This window comes from Convolutriloba macropyga, chromosome 7, assembly GCF_964194025.1.
Source record: "Convolutriloba macropyga chromosome 7, txConMacr16.3, whole genome shotgun sequence".
NCBI classification, from domain to species: domain Eukaryota; kingdom Metazoa; phylum Xenacoelomorpha; order Acoela; family Convolutidae; genus Convolutriloba; species Convolutriloba macropyga.
In genome coordinates, this window is record NC_134474.1 from 74,197,223 (window position 1) to 74,216,355 (window position 19,133).

The following is a 19,133-nucleotide window of genomic DNA, read 5'->3' on the forward strand; positions in this document are numbered from 1 at the left end:
AGAGCTCCCCGCTTTCTGCGCGCTGCTTAGGCTTTGCTTTGTTTTGGGCACGTGCTTTGCCCTTTTTGCCTACGCCACTTAGGATTAAGGTTTTGCGTTGCTCTTTGTACCCCCTCCCATCTAGGCTTTTTGGCGCAGGCCTTAGGTGTTGCTTTGCCGGGCTTTGCTTTTGCCCATAGTGTGCTTAGGTTAGGGTGGATGGTCTCTCCTGTGTCCGCGCCGATTTAGGAGCTAGGTTTTTCGCGCTTCCGTTTCGCTTTTCCCTCCCCACTTAGGTTTCGGCGCGGGCTTTAGGTGTTTCTTGCTGGGCTTTGCTTTGCCCTGGTGTGCTTTGGCTCGGTTTGGGGGGGTACACTTGCGCTTAGGCGCTTGGGATTTCTTTGCTGTTCTGTGTTGTTCAGTTTTCTCTTTTTATGCAGGATTCGATGACACCCGAGGACGAGGAGACGACACCCGAGGAGCCCTGGGTGGCGGAGACGACCTTTGGTGTTGGTGGTGGAGTCGTCACCCTTCTGCATGGACTTCGCGTCTTCGGTTTGGTCGGTACGCTGTGTCGTTCCCCCCTTTTCCTGTTTTTGGGCACTCTTAGTGCTCTCCGCTTTTTGCGCGCTGCTTAGGCTTTGCTTTGTTTTGGGCACGTGCTTTGCCCTTTTTGCCTGCGCCACTTAGGATTAAGGTTTTGCGTTGCTCTTTGTACCCCCTCCCATCTAGGCTTTTTGGCGCAGGCCTTAGGTGTTGCTTTGCCGGGCTTTGCTTTTGCCCATAGTGTGCTTAGGTTAGGGTGGATGGTCTCTCCTTTGCCCGCGCCGATTTAGGAGCTAGGTTTTTCGCGCTTCCGTTTCGCTTTTCCCTCCCCACTTAGGTTTCGGCGCGGGCTTTAGGTGTTTCTTGCTGGGCTTTGCTTTGCCCTGGTGTGCTTTGGCTCGGTTTGGTGGGGTACCCTTGCGCTTAGGCGCTTGGGATTTCTTTGCTGTTCTGTGTTGTTCACTTTTTTTTCTGCTGGATTCGGTGACACCCGAGGACGAGGAGACGCCACCCTACGACAAGACCACAGTCACTTGAAAATGAAAAGAAACAAAATTGTTTGAAAAAAAAACTCAAAGAAAAATCAAAAAAGAAGAAAAGAAGATCAGCGAAGGGAGTCGTCTGCCTGTTGTTTTCTTGTGCTAGATTGGTTTTTCGATGTGATGTATTTATTTTTTTTGTGTTGTTTCTTTTAAATTCAAATTTCATCTGCTTTCCTGAGTTTCTTCTCATAAGACTTAGGTCTAGGATAGGAACGTTTTTTTGTTACTAAGATAGGATAGGATTGGTTTTCCGCGGCTTTTTTAGGCGTTTTTTTGTTTAGGATAGGTTAAGGAGAGAAAAAAATCTGCAAAATATGCTGTTAATGTTGCAAGATCTTGCAAGAGGATGTTAATCTTGCAAGAAAATCTTGCAAAAAATTGTTAATCTTGCAAGATCTTGCAACAAAATCTTGCAAGATTATGCATAATCATGCAAGATCTTGCAAGATTCTTGCAAGATTAACATCCTAAATCGACTAGGGAAGTCATCTCTAAATTTGATAAGCTGAAGTTCATGCACACAAAACAACAAAACACAAAGTGATTTAAAATTTATAAAATTACTAAAACAGTTTCAGAGTTTCAAATGTGTCTGCGCTGACTCAAAGTTTTATTTCAATTTCTTACCCAATGAAATTGAGCCAAATCGCCATTCTGCTCAATTTGTTAAAATTTTGATTCAAATATCCTGAATATTTTCCTGATTTTAAATCCATAAAGCGCTGATATAAATATCAAATCAAACTTGATGATGCTGATCTTGATCTACTCCGAGCTCATATCATCATTGTCGCCCACTCCCCGTGAACAAAATTTGTTTTTAAAGAAGAGTAATTATTTAAAGTTTTTGAAATAATATGGAAAAATCTTTAGTTTCAAGAGACTTTGGAAAGCTATCACGAACTACGACAGTGATTTGGTGTAATATACAGAGCACCTATTAAGTTTTAGGGGCAAAAAATCCACAAATTATTTGCCTGCATCTTTTGTAATATTTTTCTGCAAATAAGAGTGTATCTTCGAAAAAGAGTTTGATCGAGGAGTAAAAACTAGTCTGGATGTTGGTTGAAAAAGAATTTGTATAACAAAAAAAAAAACAAAAAAAGGTTTAACAGGAGGTTTTTAGAATGCGGAAAAGATTGGCAGATATTTGCTACCGTACTCTCACTTTTTTAGTAGTCTATGAGTTGACAAAAAAGGTTAGCACGGCCTTAGAATTTATGTTTTCCAATGTTCAATATTTTCAAAGTTTAAAAAAAGGGAAAAAATATTCAAAATAGTTCCTAGCGTAAAAAACGGCTGGCTTCCATTTTTAGTAAAGGAACCTCACTAATCAGTTGGGGCGGAAGTTGAAACGTCAAAATTTCGATAACTTCAATTTCCGCCCGCAAGAATATGGTGACGGCGTAGTCAAAAAATGCGACAACAACTTTAAAAAATGCTTTTTTCAAATAAAGCTTTCTCTTGACATACAGTTTTAATCGAGCACTTTGGTTTTGAGACAATAATAAAAAAGCCGACTGTAACAAAAATCGGCTTGCATTTTTTAAAATGGGCGAAAATTGAGATAGCGGACATTTGTTATGTCTTATCCAATACTCCATTATTTGAATACAACAATGTGATCTCGCTAGCCCACAAACGAGCAGTACTGTATCAACTTTTGTTGATGAAAAAAGCTATCACAACCAAATCCTCAATAAAAGTTTTTATTCTACTGATCCTGCAAATTAAACAAATCCTTGAAGAAACATTCAATTGTTTCGTTTCTCAAAAAAATCAGGTAACAAATTTTCAATTCTTGACACATTTTGTATGTTTTAAAGCCTATTTGATTAACTAGTAATATTGTGAGCTGAAAACTGATCGTTTCTAGATGCTACCAGAGGCAAGCTAAATAAGCATAAGAACAAAATCTGAAGTTTGCAATACGAAAATTTAGTTCCAACAATATAATCATAAGTCAACAGTTTATTATAAATTTTCCCAAAAAATAGATAGAAGAAAAATAGCACCACTTGTTTGATGCAAAAATTATTTAATCAGACTAGAAAAGAGGTTACAATCTGCCAGATTTTTTCAGGTGTCAAGTCGCTTTCGAAAAAAGACTAACTTATAGATAGAATACAAAATTATTATGAAATCAGTTTTAAACAGTGGAACACAATTGAACCTAAAACTAATACTAATTAGAGTTCACTTAAATAAACTTTGATAAACTAACGCACTATGCTTTAATGACCGAATTTTTTAGGTTTTACTCGTTATATTTTTTGAACTCAAATTAGTTGAAGCAATTTGAAAGGAAAAAAGAAATCAACCGTAAAAAGTGTAATTAGTGTAAAGCAAATTTGTGATGAAGAAGTACGGCAAAATCAGAAAAAAGTTATCAGAATATTTCGAAGCAGAACTTGACATGAACCAAAACCAGACACGACGCAGACTTTTTAATGCAGATTTCGCCAAAAAACCACAGCTCACTACTCACTGCTCACCCTTATTTAACTTGCTTTACTACTTACCATTTTACAAGAAACAACTTACGAGAAAAATGAATTGAACTACAAAAAGCACTAATTCCAATTTCTGACAGTTTTGGAAAGTCTCCAAAAGTTTCATTTGTAGAACAAATTTCGCGCAACTCAACTGTGATGCATTTGAAATTCCAAAAATAACTGACAAAAAAATAGGCAATGTATTCAGAGTTTTATACAAAAAAATTGAGACACCCGAAGAAGTAAGAAAAAGAAGAGAAGTAAATAGACTCAATAGGCGTTAAAAGTTTTCTTTCAAAAAACTTCTAAGACGCTTCGATTCCGTTTTCGTTGTGTCAGTGACTACCCAATCAACTGACACAAAAATTGACAAAAAACGGAATGCTAAAACACAGAACACTTAGATGGTCATTTCCAGAGTTTTAAGGGATGTTACCTTCTGTTTCAGAAATTCTTTTGTGTCAAAATCCAACACATTGAAAATGAAAGTATCATGAAAGAGGGTAGTTTCTTGATCTCCTAAGCTGCAATTTTCATCCGGTTCTATTAATCGTCCATAAAAATTATCAGCTGATTCTTCTTCTGGTTGTTGGGAAGTGAAGAATACAAATCTATCGGAGGCGAAGTTTTGTGTTTTAGTGAAGGAATCATCCATTCCATTCAACAGATTTTTCGTGGATTGTTCTTCAATCAAAAAGTATGGTTGTTTACTGTTGAATATGCGGCGTTCTTCAGTTCCTATACAGGGGTATAAGAATGATGTTGCGTTTTGGTCGAAATTTTCCAAAAGTTTATTACAACAAAGAATTCCGGAGAGTTCCAGCAATTTTACATCGACTTTGCCTTACATCGACTTTGTCCAATCACTTTTTGTTGTTGTGTTCTTACTTTCCGGTCGCGTTCCGTTGCTTGGGTGTGGCCCTCAACATCTTCTCCGTATGTTGGTTCTGGTGGGTAGTCAACTCCTGCGGGTGGGCCGATCAGTTTGGATTTCTACGACAAATTTGGACTGATTGCAAATTTCTCACAAAAAACGTCGATATGTAGTGGTTTTTTTGCGTAATTCTTTTGATTACTGATCCATGTTATGCGATGTAGTTATTTAGTTCAGTAGATTGCACTGCAAATGTGATATCCAAGACCTAAGCGGTTGTTTGCGTCGCGTCTAGTTAATTAAATTCTATTTCTCTAAAACTTAAGTTGGAGATTGCATCGCGAATGACTATTTAGTATCTTAGGTACTGACTTGAGGAACATTTAGATAAAATACGAGTTAGTGCCGAACAGCAATAAAGTAACCACAGGTTGATCAAGCAGTACAACGGAAATACTAAAAATGTTTTTGACGTGAGCAGACAGTTTCCTCTCTTTACACATGATCAATTTGAGATCAAGGATAAAATATGAACCACTTGAATTGAAATTAAAATTGAACTAGAATACGATAAGAAATAATGTTCAGATATCATCCGTATGATATTTTCTTTTTGTGAAAAAATGATGATGTACAACTAAGTAAATAAATATGAGAAGAATAATATTTATTGACCATTTACATAGTATGTAATATATTATATTAGTAAATGGACAAAGAAAAAGTTTTTTGTTTTTTTTAAAACGAGTTTTAAATTTTATCAACATCATCATCTTCGCATTGTGCGGCTTCCTATACTGTCATTTCCCCTTCACTTGGGGCATTGGGGTGCGGATTGCATGTATATCGTTCATTCGGGTTACGCGGGGAGCAGGCTCCAATAAAACCTGTGCTCGTGTCCGGAAGTGGGTTATTGTGACCTGTTGTTTGTATATTTAACTGTTTGAATTTGTTGACTTTGTGACTTTTGTTTTCCGTCTTTCTTGTACTGGCGTTTGCATCACCTTCAAACTAATGAAGATTCAGTGTCCAAAATAACGGTAGTTGGGGGCCGAATGTTAACTTTTTCGGAATAATGGTGTTAATTGCTGTGCGGATCACGATGTGGCTGTGGGCTGAGTAGGTGATGCTGCGATTGGTTGTGGTGGACTGAATTGAATTACCTTAGTGAGGTCGGGTCGATTTCTAAATGCCTCACTATATAGGGTTCTTTTTTGGGATTCTTACTTTCAGTGCTCTGGCAACATTATTGGAAGCTGAAATGCAGGAGCGCGAAGAAACGATACTAATGTCATCTGCTTGTTTGCGAGAACATAAGTTATCTTGCAGATCTTGCTTAATCTTGCTAAAATTTTCTGAGCAATTTTTTCCTGTGGCTGGCTATTCTCTGCTCCAGAGTTTTTCATTGATTTTAGGGGGACGTCGGTCTGCGTATTGGGCTAGTGTTGCTGAGCGCTCATAAATCGTACCAAGTTTGGCTATGTTGGAACTACTGACACGTTCAACCGCTTTATTGGGCTCTTTGATCATGCTCTTTGTTGGGCATTCTTTTGCAATTGTCCTTCCGGGAGCAAGCAGTTCGAAGAGCCCATCCAAATTGCGTTTTTGCCTTCGAGTTACGCTAACTTTCTTTGCAATTATGACTCGGATGATGCGTTTGGGGTCTTGGGATTGGGCCGGAATTGCCCTCAGACGAGAATAATTGGTTCTCGTTGTCTTGCATTTGCGCCTCTCGTTCGTTGGCTTTGGCATTTGCGGCGCAAATGATTTTTTTGAATTGAACATCGCTGCACATGCCTGTGTTTGCCCATTGTTCGTCTGTCAGGTACTATCGTCGGGGATAGCGTTTTCAAATAAATGATATTGAAATTTTTCATTAATGCTTAGATGTTTAATGGCTGGTTTTGTTACTCTATTAGAGATTACTGTATTTCATTTTCTGCCAACGTTTTGCTCAAATGGAGTTAAATTTGGAGTTTTTGTTTAACTTTACGTAGTTTTTGAACAATTAGAGATGTTGCATGCTTTGTTGTAGATAAATTGATCATTTGTATTAGTTTTCATACATGATGGCGGTCTTTTTACTGTTTGCTTTAGAGTTTCATCAAGTCCAATTGCTCTATGGTCATTTACTGGTGTATAATCATTCGATATAATTTTTTTTGCCAAAGTCTTCAAATCTCTTTCCTGTTGAACTCTTAGCCTGGTTCAGTCTTATGCATCGTGAAATATCGTGATTATTTATAGATGCAGTTAAAAGTTTTAAGACTTTTGGGTCGAATGCATTATTTAGTAGTTCAACTAAGATATTTAAAATATCTATCAATGGCAATTAGAAAAAATTTTTGTATTACTTTTTTGTTTAAATTAGGGCAGCGAAAGTCTATTTGCATTTCTTCGTTTGATTCATTACACTTAGTTAATGGTAACCATTTGCTACGCGGAATCAGTGGTTTTAAATTCTTACCAATGTCTGTGCACGCTTTGCACTCGCTAGCCCTCGCTAGTAAATCCCGATGGATATATGGCCACCAACAATGCTGTGCTAGTGAAAGCAGTGCAAAGCATCCTGGACGTGTCAAATGTATATCTTCCAGCATAGCTTCTTTTATTGCCTTTTGTATGGCAAAACGTTTTTCGATGCACAAGCATCTGTTTTTCACACTCATATCTCCCCACAATGAGTGAATGCATTGAGTTGATTTTTGTTGATTCTGGTTTCATCGTTGCGCGTGACACAGTCTCTCACATATTTGAGGATTGCGTCTCCACCGGTGAGGATGGCTAAAAAATTTTTTTGCTGAAGATTTTGTTCAAAGTGTTTGCCAATATTCGGTAATTGACTGCCTCTAATGTGTTAACGGATGGAAATGTTCGTGCAGAAGAGTTGTTTGTTCCAGCAGTTGTCTTTGTTGGTGAGTTTTCTGAAATGACTTCAAGATTAAAAGTTACTCGGGCTCGAATGCGTGTTGAGTCCTATGTTGGTCTCCTAGTAATTTCGATTCTGTTTAGAATTGCGTTTTAGAGTGATTGTTGTTAAAAAAGCTTTGGGCAAAGAGGCAAGATTTGTTTGTTCTGTAATTTGATTGTGATCAATTAAATTTGTGTCAAATAGGGTGCTTATTGTTCACATTGGTCACATTCTTTATCGTCTGACTTTTGCAGGGTATTTGAACTCATTTTGATAGTGGAATGCGATTAAGTTTTAGGCTTAATGCAATGATTGAATTTACCTATTAAAAAAGGTAATGGCAATTTCAGTGGGATGGACATTTGTGACTTTTTGAAGTGATTATTGAAAGGAGTTTAATAAAAAAGCATTTGACAGTGAATGTTTTGTAATTGGTATATGAGTTGCTTTTGATTTATTAATCAAAAACGTTTAAACTTGTTTTAGGTGATGTATTTCGTGGCGCGATATCTGTATTCCAAATTTGATTGCGTAAATTGCGCTGTAATAATTTATTAAAAATTTGGGAAACTAATGATTGAGGTTTAATGATGAGTTTGAAAGTTTGTCTGAATTTCGAAATAGTTGCAACTACAAAATGTTCGTCGTATGTGTCAATCCAACGTGAAAGTCAATTATTGTAAGATTTGTTTGATCCAGGCTCTTTTAGTATAGATATTATTGAGCGATGGTCTGTAATCAGTGTAAAATTTTTGCCTTATAAATAGTATTCAAAATAGTCGATGGATCGTACAATTCCCAGTAGTTCTAATTCATTAACTCAGTAACGTTCTTGGGTTTTATTTAAGAAACGAGAGGCAAATGCGATTGGTTTCCATCCAATTCTCGTGTTTTGTTTGAAGTGTTTGAATGCTTTTCCGAGTTCAGATGCTTTTTCGAAGCTTCACATTACACTCCGACTTTTAATTTAGGATTATAATGACAGTTTTCTCGGCTTAATGCAAATAAGTTTGTTAGACTTTTTCAGCAATAGTCATAATGGGTGACAAAGTTGTGCCAGATTCGGTATGACTTCGCTGATTTAATGGACAGATTCAAGAAAGGATCTGAATCGTTTGAGAGAGGAATTGCCAAAATAGCCCCTGTTCTGGTTTCGAGTGGCAAAATCTCTGTTTGAGTGAATTTAAATCCAAGCCATTCAATCTTAGGTTTAGCGAAGTGACATTTGAGCATATTGATAAGATAGTTATCATCGTTTAAAATTTTTGGGCATTTGGTCAAATAGATAAAAATTTTTGACGTCTAAGAAACAAAATGTGTTTGAACCACCAATAAGTGTATAGGCCATTGCTTTCTGGAGTTGTGCAGGCATTTTAATTGATCCGTAGAATCCTATATTAATTCTAAACGTTCCTGTTGTTTTTCCACAAGTGACGTTACATATGCAATGTTTAGCTGTATCTTTAGGTAATTGTAATTGACTATATGCGAATTTTAATTCTAAGATGGAAAAATATGCATAATGATCGTTTGGTCGTTCTGTTAAGTGTTGTGATATTGAACCAATTAGCATTTCTATGTTTGGCATTTGTTTATTTTTACTAATGGATTTATTTAAGATTAGACTCTAATACTAATTTTCTTGAGGGATCTTTTTTACCGTTATTACGATTGGAGAAATGAGATTTTCATCCAAACATTTCGATATTTTTTCAATGTGAACTTCGTTTTGCGTCTGTTGAGTTCTTCAGTATCTCAAGATTGGAAGTTAATTGTAACCTTTTTGTGGCTTTACTATGTACTTTTGATGAAATTTTATTTTAAAAGTTTGCGTCTTTGATAATACGTTTCTAGAAAGTAGCTCTGGAAATATTGACGCGATTGGTTGTTTGATTTTGCATGAAGAATTAGGATGTATATCATTACTGGTTTACCATTTGTTGCCTGTTGTTGTACAATTGCAAGTCCAAGTTTGTCGAAGAGATATCCTCCTATTATCTTTCTGTGATCATCATCTACCACTGTTGAGAGTGCATTTTCACATATCCAGTCGTTGTTGCAATTTCGGTTTTGATAATTTCTAGCGATGTTCACAGATTGATTATTATTCCCAATTTGATTTATCTTTTATTGATTTTGCACACCCATTTCCATGTTGATACCCATTTACAGAATTTTAGCGGGTGATAATCTCTCTTTGAAGTTCTTGTATGTGTCAAAATCCAACATATTGAGAATGAAGATATCACGATTAAAAGTAGTTTCTTCATATCCTAAGCTGCAATTTTCAGTGTGTTCTACTAATCTTCCATAGAAACATTCAGCTGATTCGTTTTTTCGTTTTTTGGAAGAGAAGAATACAAATCAATCGTAGGATTTCTTTTTTGTTTTAACGAAGGTGTCCTGCAACGCTTTCCAGAAGTTTTACATAGGCTTTTTTTGAACTCCATAGACATCTTCTGAAGGTTTATGGCCATGAAGAATTCTGGTCTCCTTACTTTTTTAAAACGATTTTGCCAGTTCACGTTTTTATTTGTTGGTTTCTAACTTTCCGATCGTGTTCCGTTAATGGGGCGAGACCTTCAACAATAGGTTGGTTCTGTTGGGTAGTCAACTCCTGCGGATGGGCCATTCAGTAGAGTTTCTAAACGCATGCCTTATTTTGCCAGAAGGGCAAGCTTCCATTGTGTAGTCCATTTCTCCCACGATAAGGGTGGAGATTGTAGATTTCTCCAATAAAGTGTCGATATGCAGTGGTGTTGTGCGTAATGCCTTTGCTGACTGCGCCATGTTATGTGGTGTGATTATTTAGTTGAGTAGATTGCACAGCAATTGCGATATCCAAGAATTAAGCGGGTTTTTGCGTCACTTTTGCCTATTTTAGTTAATTAAATTCTACTTCTCTGAAACTTTAGTTGGAGATCGCATTGCAAATGACTTTTTAGTATTTTAGATATTGACTTGAAGAGCGTTTATTTGACGATTGAATTATACACTGAGTTCAGAGAACGAAATTGAGAAGAATAAAATAAAAAACAAATTAGTTCAAAATAGCAACAAAGTAATCACAGGTTAATAACGCAGTACAAAGGAAATCTTAAAAATGTATATAACGCTATCAGACAGTTTCTTGTCTAACATATAAACAAGGTATAATCAAAATCAAAATATGCACTACCAGAATCGAATTTAAAATTGAACTAGAATACAATGTGAGATATTGTCCAGATATCATATCCGTACGATACCTCACTTAAAAACTTGTTTAGCGAATCATTTTTGCACCCATTTTCTCTAACTCTCTCTGTCTCCCAGGGTATTGCGCCGACAAATATTTTGTCTTTCCCATCTTCTTTTGTCTTTTGTTTTCCTAAATGAACTAAATTGTTGTTCTCACATTCAGCATTGACCTTATTGTTCTGCTTCCCTGGCGGTTGAAAAACAGAAGACCAGCATAAAATCCAAGTCATAAAATTAATGCTCATCTTACCTCCTCTTCAAGCCGTAAAGAGGACGATGCCTAACTAGAGCCTTTTGAGTAGTTGCTGGCCGATTTTTTTAAAGATATTTGGTATGTTGGAACACTTTTTACCGAACCACAGTCGGTTCCAATTTCCCTTGTTGTTAATCATAATCTACTGTGCCAAAAGTTTCCGAAACAGTTTCAGGATCGTCAATAACAATGTCATCTTTGCAAGATACTTACAAGACAGTGCAAAATTATCTATTGGAATGGCAGGACAATAAAAAGACAATTTAATGCTTTCTATTGAACTGACAATGAGGACTTGACTTTTTGATTTACGTGTACGAATATGTTTATTCACAAACAAATCAGTTTCTTTGACCATCATCTACAACTGTTACGAATGCATTTTCACATATACAGTCGTTGTTGCAATTTCGGCTCTGATAATTATTAGCAATGTTTACAGATTGATTATAATTCAAATTTTGATATTTCTTTTATTGAGCTTGAGCACTCATTTCAACGTGGATACCCATTTACAGAGTTTTAGCTAATGCTACCGTCTTTTTGAGAAGTTCTGTTCAAAATTCAACACATCGAGAAAGAAGGTATCACAAATGAGGGTAGTTTCTTCATCTCCAAAGCTGCAATTTTCAGACTGTTTAATGAATCTTCTGTGGAAACTTGCAGCCGATCGCTTCGCCTTTTTGCTCGTTGGAAAAGGAAAATACAAATCTATTGCAGGTGGTATTTGTGTTTCAAAGAAGAATTCTGATTTGCTTTCCAGAAGTTTTTCATGGATTCTTTTTGGAACAGGATGGATGGGTGTTTAGTGCTAAATTTGCGTCGTCCTTCAGTTCATATAGAGAGATTTAAGAGATATTTTTCTTCTTGGTCGCAAGTTTCCGAAGGTTTATCGCCATAAAGAATTCTGATATCCTCAACTTTTTTACATCGATTTTGTCGAATCACTTTCCATTGTTGATTATTAATTTTTGGATCACGTTCTGTTGATTGGATGTGGCCGTCAAGAGCTTCATCATAGGTTTGCTTTGGTGGGTAGTCAACTCCTGCGGCGGGGCAATCCAGTAGAGTTTCTAAGTGTATGCCTTCTTTTGCCAGGTTCTTTAGCTTCCATTGTGTAGTCCATTTCTCACTCGATAAGGGCGGAGAGATTGTAGATTTATCCCAAAAAGCTTCCACATGTAGTGGTGTTTTGCGTAAGTCCTTTACTGACTGCGCCATGTTATGTGGTGTGATTATTTAGTTGAGTAGATTGGGCAGCAATTGTGATATCCAAGACTTAAGCGGGTGTTTGCGTCACTTTTGCCTATTTTAGTTAATTGAATTCTACTTCTCTGAAACTTTAGTCGGAGATCATATTGCAAATGAATTTTTAGTAATTAAGATATTGACTTTAAGAGTGTTTTTTTGAAGATTGAATTATCCACTGAGTTGAGAGAACGAAATTGAGAAGAATGAAATAAAAAAGAAACTAGTTCAAAATAGCCACAAATTAATCACAGGTTGATCACGCAGTACAACGGAAATATTAAACACGTATATAACGGAACAAACAGTATCCTATCTACACATATAAACAAGTTATAATCAAAATCAAAGTATGCACTGAAAGAATTGAATTTAAAATTGAACAAGAATACGATATTAGTTATTGTCCAGATATCATATGCGTATGGTACCGCACTTGAAAACTTGTTCAGCGAAGTTTTTTCGCACCCATTTCTTCTCGCCCTCTCTGTCTCTCAGAGTATTGCGCCGATAAATGCTGGCGGAGTTTTTTTAAAAAAGTTTTTTTGGTATGTTGGAACACTTCTTTTGCGAAGCACAGCCGGTGCCAATCTGCCTTGACAATCATAATCTACCGGGCGAAAAGTTTCGGAACCAATTTCAGAATCGGGGATAACATGTCATCTTTAAAAGATACTTACAAGATTGTGTCAAATTATCCATTGGAATAGCAGGACAATAGAAAGGACGATAATTTAAAGACTTGTATCAAATTATGGCGACTTGTCTTTGTGGTTTACGTGGTGTACGAGACTGTTTACATTTAAACCAACTCAATTTTGTAAACAGTAGGACGTGATGTGTATAATAGCATAGAGCTTCCTTAGCTACCATTACTTACATATTTGTTAACGTTTAACGTATCCAAGCGAAGCCTCTTTGAATATCCGGTCTTTCTTTTTATCACCCCTCCCCCGGGCCCCCTACCGACAATATACCGTAAATATGCCATATGCCATAAAGAGGGGCTATTTCTTTTTTTGGGGGGGGGGGGTATGGTGGTAATAAAAACCCCGCAGATGGATAGCTTTGGGTCGTTCCAAGAGTTGTCTCTAGTGAGCCAATAATTTGTAGTGTAGGTTGATATCAAAACGTAACTGATGATTTGATTCGTGAATTGATTCGCATTTCATACTAAGAGAAAAAAATTTTAACATAAAAATGCTAACATTAGTAAGCATTATTCAATGAATACATCCATCTCAGAGCATTATTCAATGAATACGCCATCTCTCTCTCTCATTATCAGTAAAAATTAATTCAGTTTAAATCATCTTCGCTATCAAAATTTTGGTCACTCAGATGAAAAGGATTGACGAACAATTCTTAAGGGGCGGGGACTAAAGTTTTTCAAAGAATTTACTGACTTTTGAGGCAGCCCATTGATGTTGTATATATTGACCTTACATATTATTAATTTTAACAAGTTAGCGTTGCCTTTTAACATTTTATGACATCTGTTCAATTCTTGCATGTTTAAAACAAGTTAAAACGGTTAAACTCATGCGATGAATGTTCTGCCCTCAATTTCTATTCCCCGTTCTTAAAAATTAGGCCAGCTAAGTCCGCCATTTTCATCAAAATTGGTTTCAAATGCGTTTCCACGACTGCTTAAAGTGAAAACAAAATTGTTCTTGAGCTTGTATAGCTAATAGCTGAAACAATAAAATGTGTTTGGTATCTAAATTTGCAGAGATTTAAATGTGAACTGACAGCCTGTAAAGGAACCAAGTTCCTTTATATTTTATCTCCCCCCACATCCTCATTTTCCTCCCCCCACCTACACTTTCGTCCTCCAAAACCCATTCATTTCCTGATTTCCATTCCCCCAACCTATTTCCATTGAAGCTATTTATTTAAGTTGATTTTATTGAAGAAGTCAGAAGCGGTTGACATTCACTTTCAATATTATTTATAGTAAGGGATTTCCCGTTTTTAACCACAACTTGTGTGCCAATGGCGCGAATTATGATGTATTTATAGAGCTTGATTTGCTACCATGGTTGCGACTTTCAGAAACACAAATATTAATGAAAAGTTGTCTTGGTATGCAAGACTTAGGCCGAAGATCTTAAACATTTCTGGCGTATCCTAGGGTCAAAAAAGGACCATTGGTAAATTTGCTCGACTCAGACTGGGGAATTTTTGATTTTATAGGGGGTAACTTAGGCATTTGACACTTAGCACATTTAAACTCAGGTTTGATAACTTCACAAGTTTTAATCAAAAACATCACAATCACAAAAGATCCAACTGATTTTTAATCCGGCTCTAGAAGTGAAGACTGACTTGAGAGTTCTCCTGAGAAGGATGTTTGCGTGTGATGCCTAGTCACGACAGATGGGCTAGCCTTACTTGCAGAATTGAAAGTCTTCATTTCGAAAGCTGGATTTTAATAGGCGTCTAGTTATTGTTGGATCAATATAGTATCTTTCCGCATTAGTTCTGAAAGGAGTAGATCCTCCTCTAGGTGAAATTTAAAAGCACCACTAACACACACATTGACTTAGGATTAGTTGCAAGGCCTGGTATGCCCTTGCTACATTAAGGTTTATGGGAACGTGAAGTTATCTCCCCACCAGTGTCAGTAGACACACCCATTAGTCGAAAGTTAGCCACCACAGGCCAGGGTTCTTTCTATCGCGCTCGAAAAACAAATAGGCAACCGGACAAAAAATTATAATTGTCTACGTTTGTAAGAATTTCACTGATTAGTGAAAAGGTTTAACTCTATAAAACTTATTGACGAATCTTCATCAAACTTCACTGACTAGTGATTGCGACAAGCTAAAACATAGCAAACAAACATTAAGCAAAAAACATTAGCTAAGCACAAAAAGCAACAGCCTCATTTAATTTATAGGTTTTAACATAACAAAAGATAGAATAGGGCTGTTACAAGGAAACATAGTGCAGTAACAGTGCAGTATAAACTTTGTAAAATAAGAAAAAAAATCTTCTAAAACAATCAATATGACAAACAAGTTCAAAGCATCATCAGTAGCAAAGAACAGCCTAAAGCAACAACTTCAGTTGAAAGTGATAGAGTGGAACGCAGTAAAAGACCTCTTCGAAGACCAAAGCAATAGTAACGAAGCTCTAAGCATACTACGTGAAACTTTGGAACTCTTGAGGTCTCAAAAAGAGCAGTTAGACAGAAGTTGCAATGAACTCATGAAGCTACAGCTGACAAGTGAAGAGTTGACAACACTTGCTAATGAATCTGCCGAAAGAAACATAACCATGCTGAAATGCAAACAGAGAGCAAAAGCACACAGAACGGATGCAAGTGACACTGAATCTGTTTTTAACACAACACATCAGCAGCGCCTTCCCCTAATCTATTGAGAAAACAGAACCCTTTACGCAATAGAGCAATGAAGCATCATTTCGCAAGCCGCAACAATCAGGAAAGTAACAACGCTAACTCGTCCGACTCAGAAGACCCTGATAATTCTCAACCCGTTCTGAACATTGAAGAGAGAGGAAGGAACCGGGAATTTCTCACAGGGGCACTGAGAACAGATGAACGATCGAGAGAAGAGAACAATGTTCGAAGACAGAGCCGATATGAGAGTGAGGACAGCAGAGCAGGGCATTTGGAACAACCATGTTCTTTTCACAACCATAACCAGGCTGCTCCGACCATGAGCCATAGGTACACACCGCAAACCAATAAACTACCATTGAACAATTTCAGCGGACCTGACGGACACAATAACAACGGCTATAACAACAACCTATACAATGGCTTTCCGAGTTTCCCACCAGACTGGATGCAACACCAACCAATGACGATACAGAACACATTGAGTTTGCCTAAGATTTCAATTGACAATTTCACAGGTGATCCTCTGAAATGGCATCAGTGGTTCAGTTTCTTCAAAGCAACCATTCACAACAACAGTGGCCTCTCAGACGCCCAAAAAATGACATACCTCCAAAACTCAGTAACTTATAAAGCAAGAGATTCCATAAGTGGATAATCCTACAATGGGGATTACTACCGTGAAGCCATCGCTGAATTGACCAGAAAATTTGGCAAACCACAGCATATTGTCGCTGCATACCTGGATCAATTAGAGAAGCAGTCAAAACCCAGATTAGACGAACCAAACCCTTTTGTTAGCTTCTCGTCTTTCTTGAGGAGACTTGTACAAACCTTCCGACTCCACAACTTTGAAGCTGATCTGAAGTCTTCAGCTGTCTTGAGAATGGCCAGAGACAAATTGAACCCTGACATGATAATCAGATGGAATCAACACACAAGGAGCCAAGGCTTGCTGCAACCTAATCTTACCCACTTTGCTGATTGGATTGACTCATACGCAGAGGCGTGCGAAGACATCTCCCCACAACGGAACCACAGAACCAGAGTGAGCACTTTTTCTAGAAGGGGGCCTTCAGATGTTTCATGTCAACTCTGCTCATAAAAACCACAACCTTGGTCGTTGTTCCGAATACTTGGAAAAGTCAGTGTATGACCGACATGGTTGTGTGAGGAGGTTCAATATCTGCCCTAACTGTGTAAGAGCTAACGAAAAGGGTCTCTGCCAATCGAAAACAAGGTGCCTTGTGGACAGATGCAATGGCTTTCATCACTCAACGCTCCATAGGACAGATGCAAGGCAACAGCAACAAAATGCACAACCAATTGGGAACTGGAATCAAAACTCACTAAACAATGTCTTCAGAAACCAAACAAACCAAAACCAGTCAAGCTATGGACGTAACTTTAATAATGAAAACCAAAGGCAGCAGACGAGTTCAAACTACAACCAACAGAGTGGAAACCAGAACAGGCAAAGTGGATCTAACAGCAGCACTTCACACAAGGGCAACTGGAACAAAAGCGGTTTTCACCCTCAGCCTATGAACGCGCAGAACAACGTCAACAGACAGCAGAGTAACAATCAACGCACTGTAGCCCAACAGCAGGCAACTACTCCGCAACAAAACTAAACTTGCAGCAACCAACAGGAAACTTCATGGATCAGACCGCAGATATAATTGCAGGCGATACCAGTAACACTTTTCAACAGAGATCTTTGCATTGAAACCTACGCTTTGTTGGACAGTGGCAGTGACAACACAAATAACACAGAAGGTTGCTGATGCACTTCAAGTTCAACAACCGAAAGACATAAACCTACCACTAGCTTCACTTCACGGTGAACACTCAGTTAAAACAGCAGATTTCATGATCGGCATAGGAGCTTTGTGCAGCAGTTGTCCCGTGATCAGAATCCCTGTGTACACAACAGCAATGGAGGAGTTTCGAATGCCAAGAGTTCAAACTGAAAGGTTGAATGAGATCTGCAGAGACCATTCTCAGCTTCAGAACATAAGATTTCCAGCAATCAGAGACAACCGGATCGGAATTCTGATTAGAGCAGATGCATTCACAGCAACGGTTCCCAGACAGTTCACAACAGGGCACACTGGCACCCCATACGGAGTCAACACTCTGCTTGGCTGGACACTGACAGGGCCCATTACTCAGAGGTACACACAGAAGAGGGTCGGACAGTCAAACAGCACAAGCATAACACTTTTCAATCATATCAGGAGACGACATGATGATCCAGATGAAGATCCTCTCCAACTCTTCTGGACAATTGAAGGAGTGAACTTCAATCAGTGCTCTTCAAAGGGACAGTCTTCAGTTGACAAAGAAGCTCTGTCCATCTTCAATGATACCATAAAAAACATAGGTGAAAGATACCAAATTGGACTTCCATGGAAGAAAGACATCAAACTTCCTAACAACTACTTCATGGCCAAAGTTCAGTGGCACGCTCTGCATCAGAGACTGGAGAGGGACACAAATTTAAGAGAACGCTACGAGGAAACCATCAAAAAAGATTTGGATAAAAACTACATCACAACTGCAGACCCCAGTTGCAGACACTCTGTCTGGTACCTTCCACATCACCCAGTGATCAACAAACAGAAACCAGACAAAATCCGCAGAGTCACAAATGCTGCTTCCAAATATAAGGGTACCTCACTCAATGATGCACTGCTGGCAGGGCCGGATCTACTCTGCAACCTGCATGGTCTTCGTCTCCGCTTCAGACAGTACTCAGTGAAAATCACAGCTGACATCGAGGCAATGTTCATGCAGATTGGCATCCAACCAAAAGACCAGGACTATCTCCCCGTTCTGTGGACACAGAATGGCAGTGAAAAGATCTTCAAATACAATCGAGTCTTTTTTGGAGCCACATGCTCACCTTCTTGTGTGATTTTTGTTCTGCAGAAGTGTGCAAATGACCACAAACAAGAACATCCAGAGGCCTACACATCAATCATGCAGCAGTTCTACATGGATGATTTCATGCAGACCTACCCTTCTGAAGAGGAGGCCCGCAGAAGTGCAGATGAGATCAAAACTGTTATGCATACAGGAGGATTCAATCTGACAAAGTTCCTGAGCAACAGACCAGCCGCATTAGATAACCGATTGGAAGAAGACAAGGCGGAAATGAAATCCCAAAGAATCCTTGGTCAGACGTGGGACCCCAAATCTGACAAGTTGATGTTTGCAAAACCGAAGCTTCTCTACACAGGACAACAGATGACTCAAAGAAAAGTGCTTTCAATGGCAGCTTCTCTGTTCGATCCAGTCGGACTGATTTCAACTTTTGCCATCAGAATTAGATGCATTCTCCAAAGAATCATTAAAGAGGGAAGAAACTGGGATCAACCTGTGTCGGAATGCTACCAACAGGAACTACAGGAGTGGATGGATGAGTTCGACAGCATGACTTCAAACGAAATTCCTAGATGCTTGATTCCCAGCACCAATGGAACCCATCAACTTCACACGTTCACCGTAGGCTCAATGAGTGCATTGCTGTCATAGTTTATGTGAGGACAACCGAAGCCGATGTATCTTCCACATCCCGATATGTGATCAGTAAAACAAAACTGGCGCCGATCAAGCAGCTGAGCATTCCGAAACTGGAATTGGAAGCGGCAACACTTGGAGCAGAGCTAGCTG

The 19,133-nt window shown here is 38.2% G+C and overlaps 2 protein-coding genes across 2 annotated transcripts in view; one reads left to right on the forward strand and one right to left on the reverse strand.

Annotated features, from left to right (window-relative positions):
* Window positions 1–12,817, reverse strand: part of LOC142342530 (uncharacterized) — a 44,663-nt gene extending 31,846 nt beyond the window's left edge. The window contains exon 1 of the mRNA XM_075393883.1: window positions 12,769–12,817. Within this exon, the coding sequence (XP_075249998.1) occupies window positions 12,769–12,790 (22 nt within the window). The 5' untranslated portion in view covers window positions 12,791–12,817. The remainder of the gene's footprint in view (window positions 1–12,768) is intronic.
* A 4,576-nt stretch (window positions 12,818–17,393) lies between these two features.
* LOC142343128 (uncharacterized) lies at window positions 17,394–18,995 on the forward strand. The gene has a single exon (XM_075394816.1). The coding sequence runs from the start codon at window positions 17,394–17,396 to the stop codon at window positions 18,993–18,995; it is 1,602 nt and encodes a 533-aa protein (XP_075250931.1).
* Window positions 18,996–19,133: the final 138 nt, after the last annotated feature.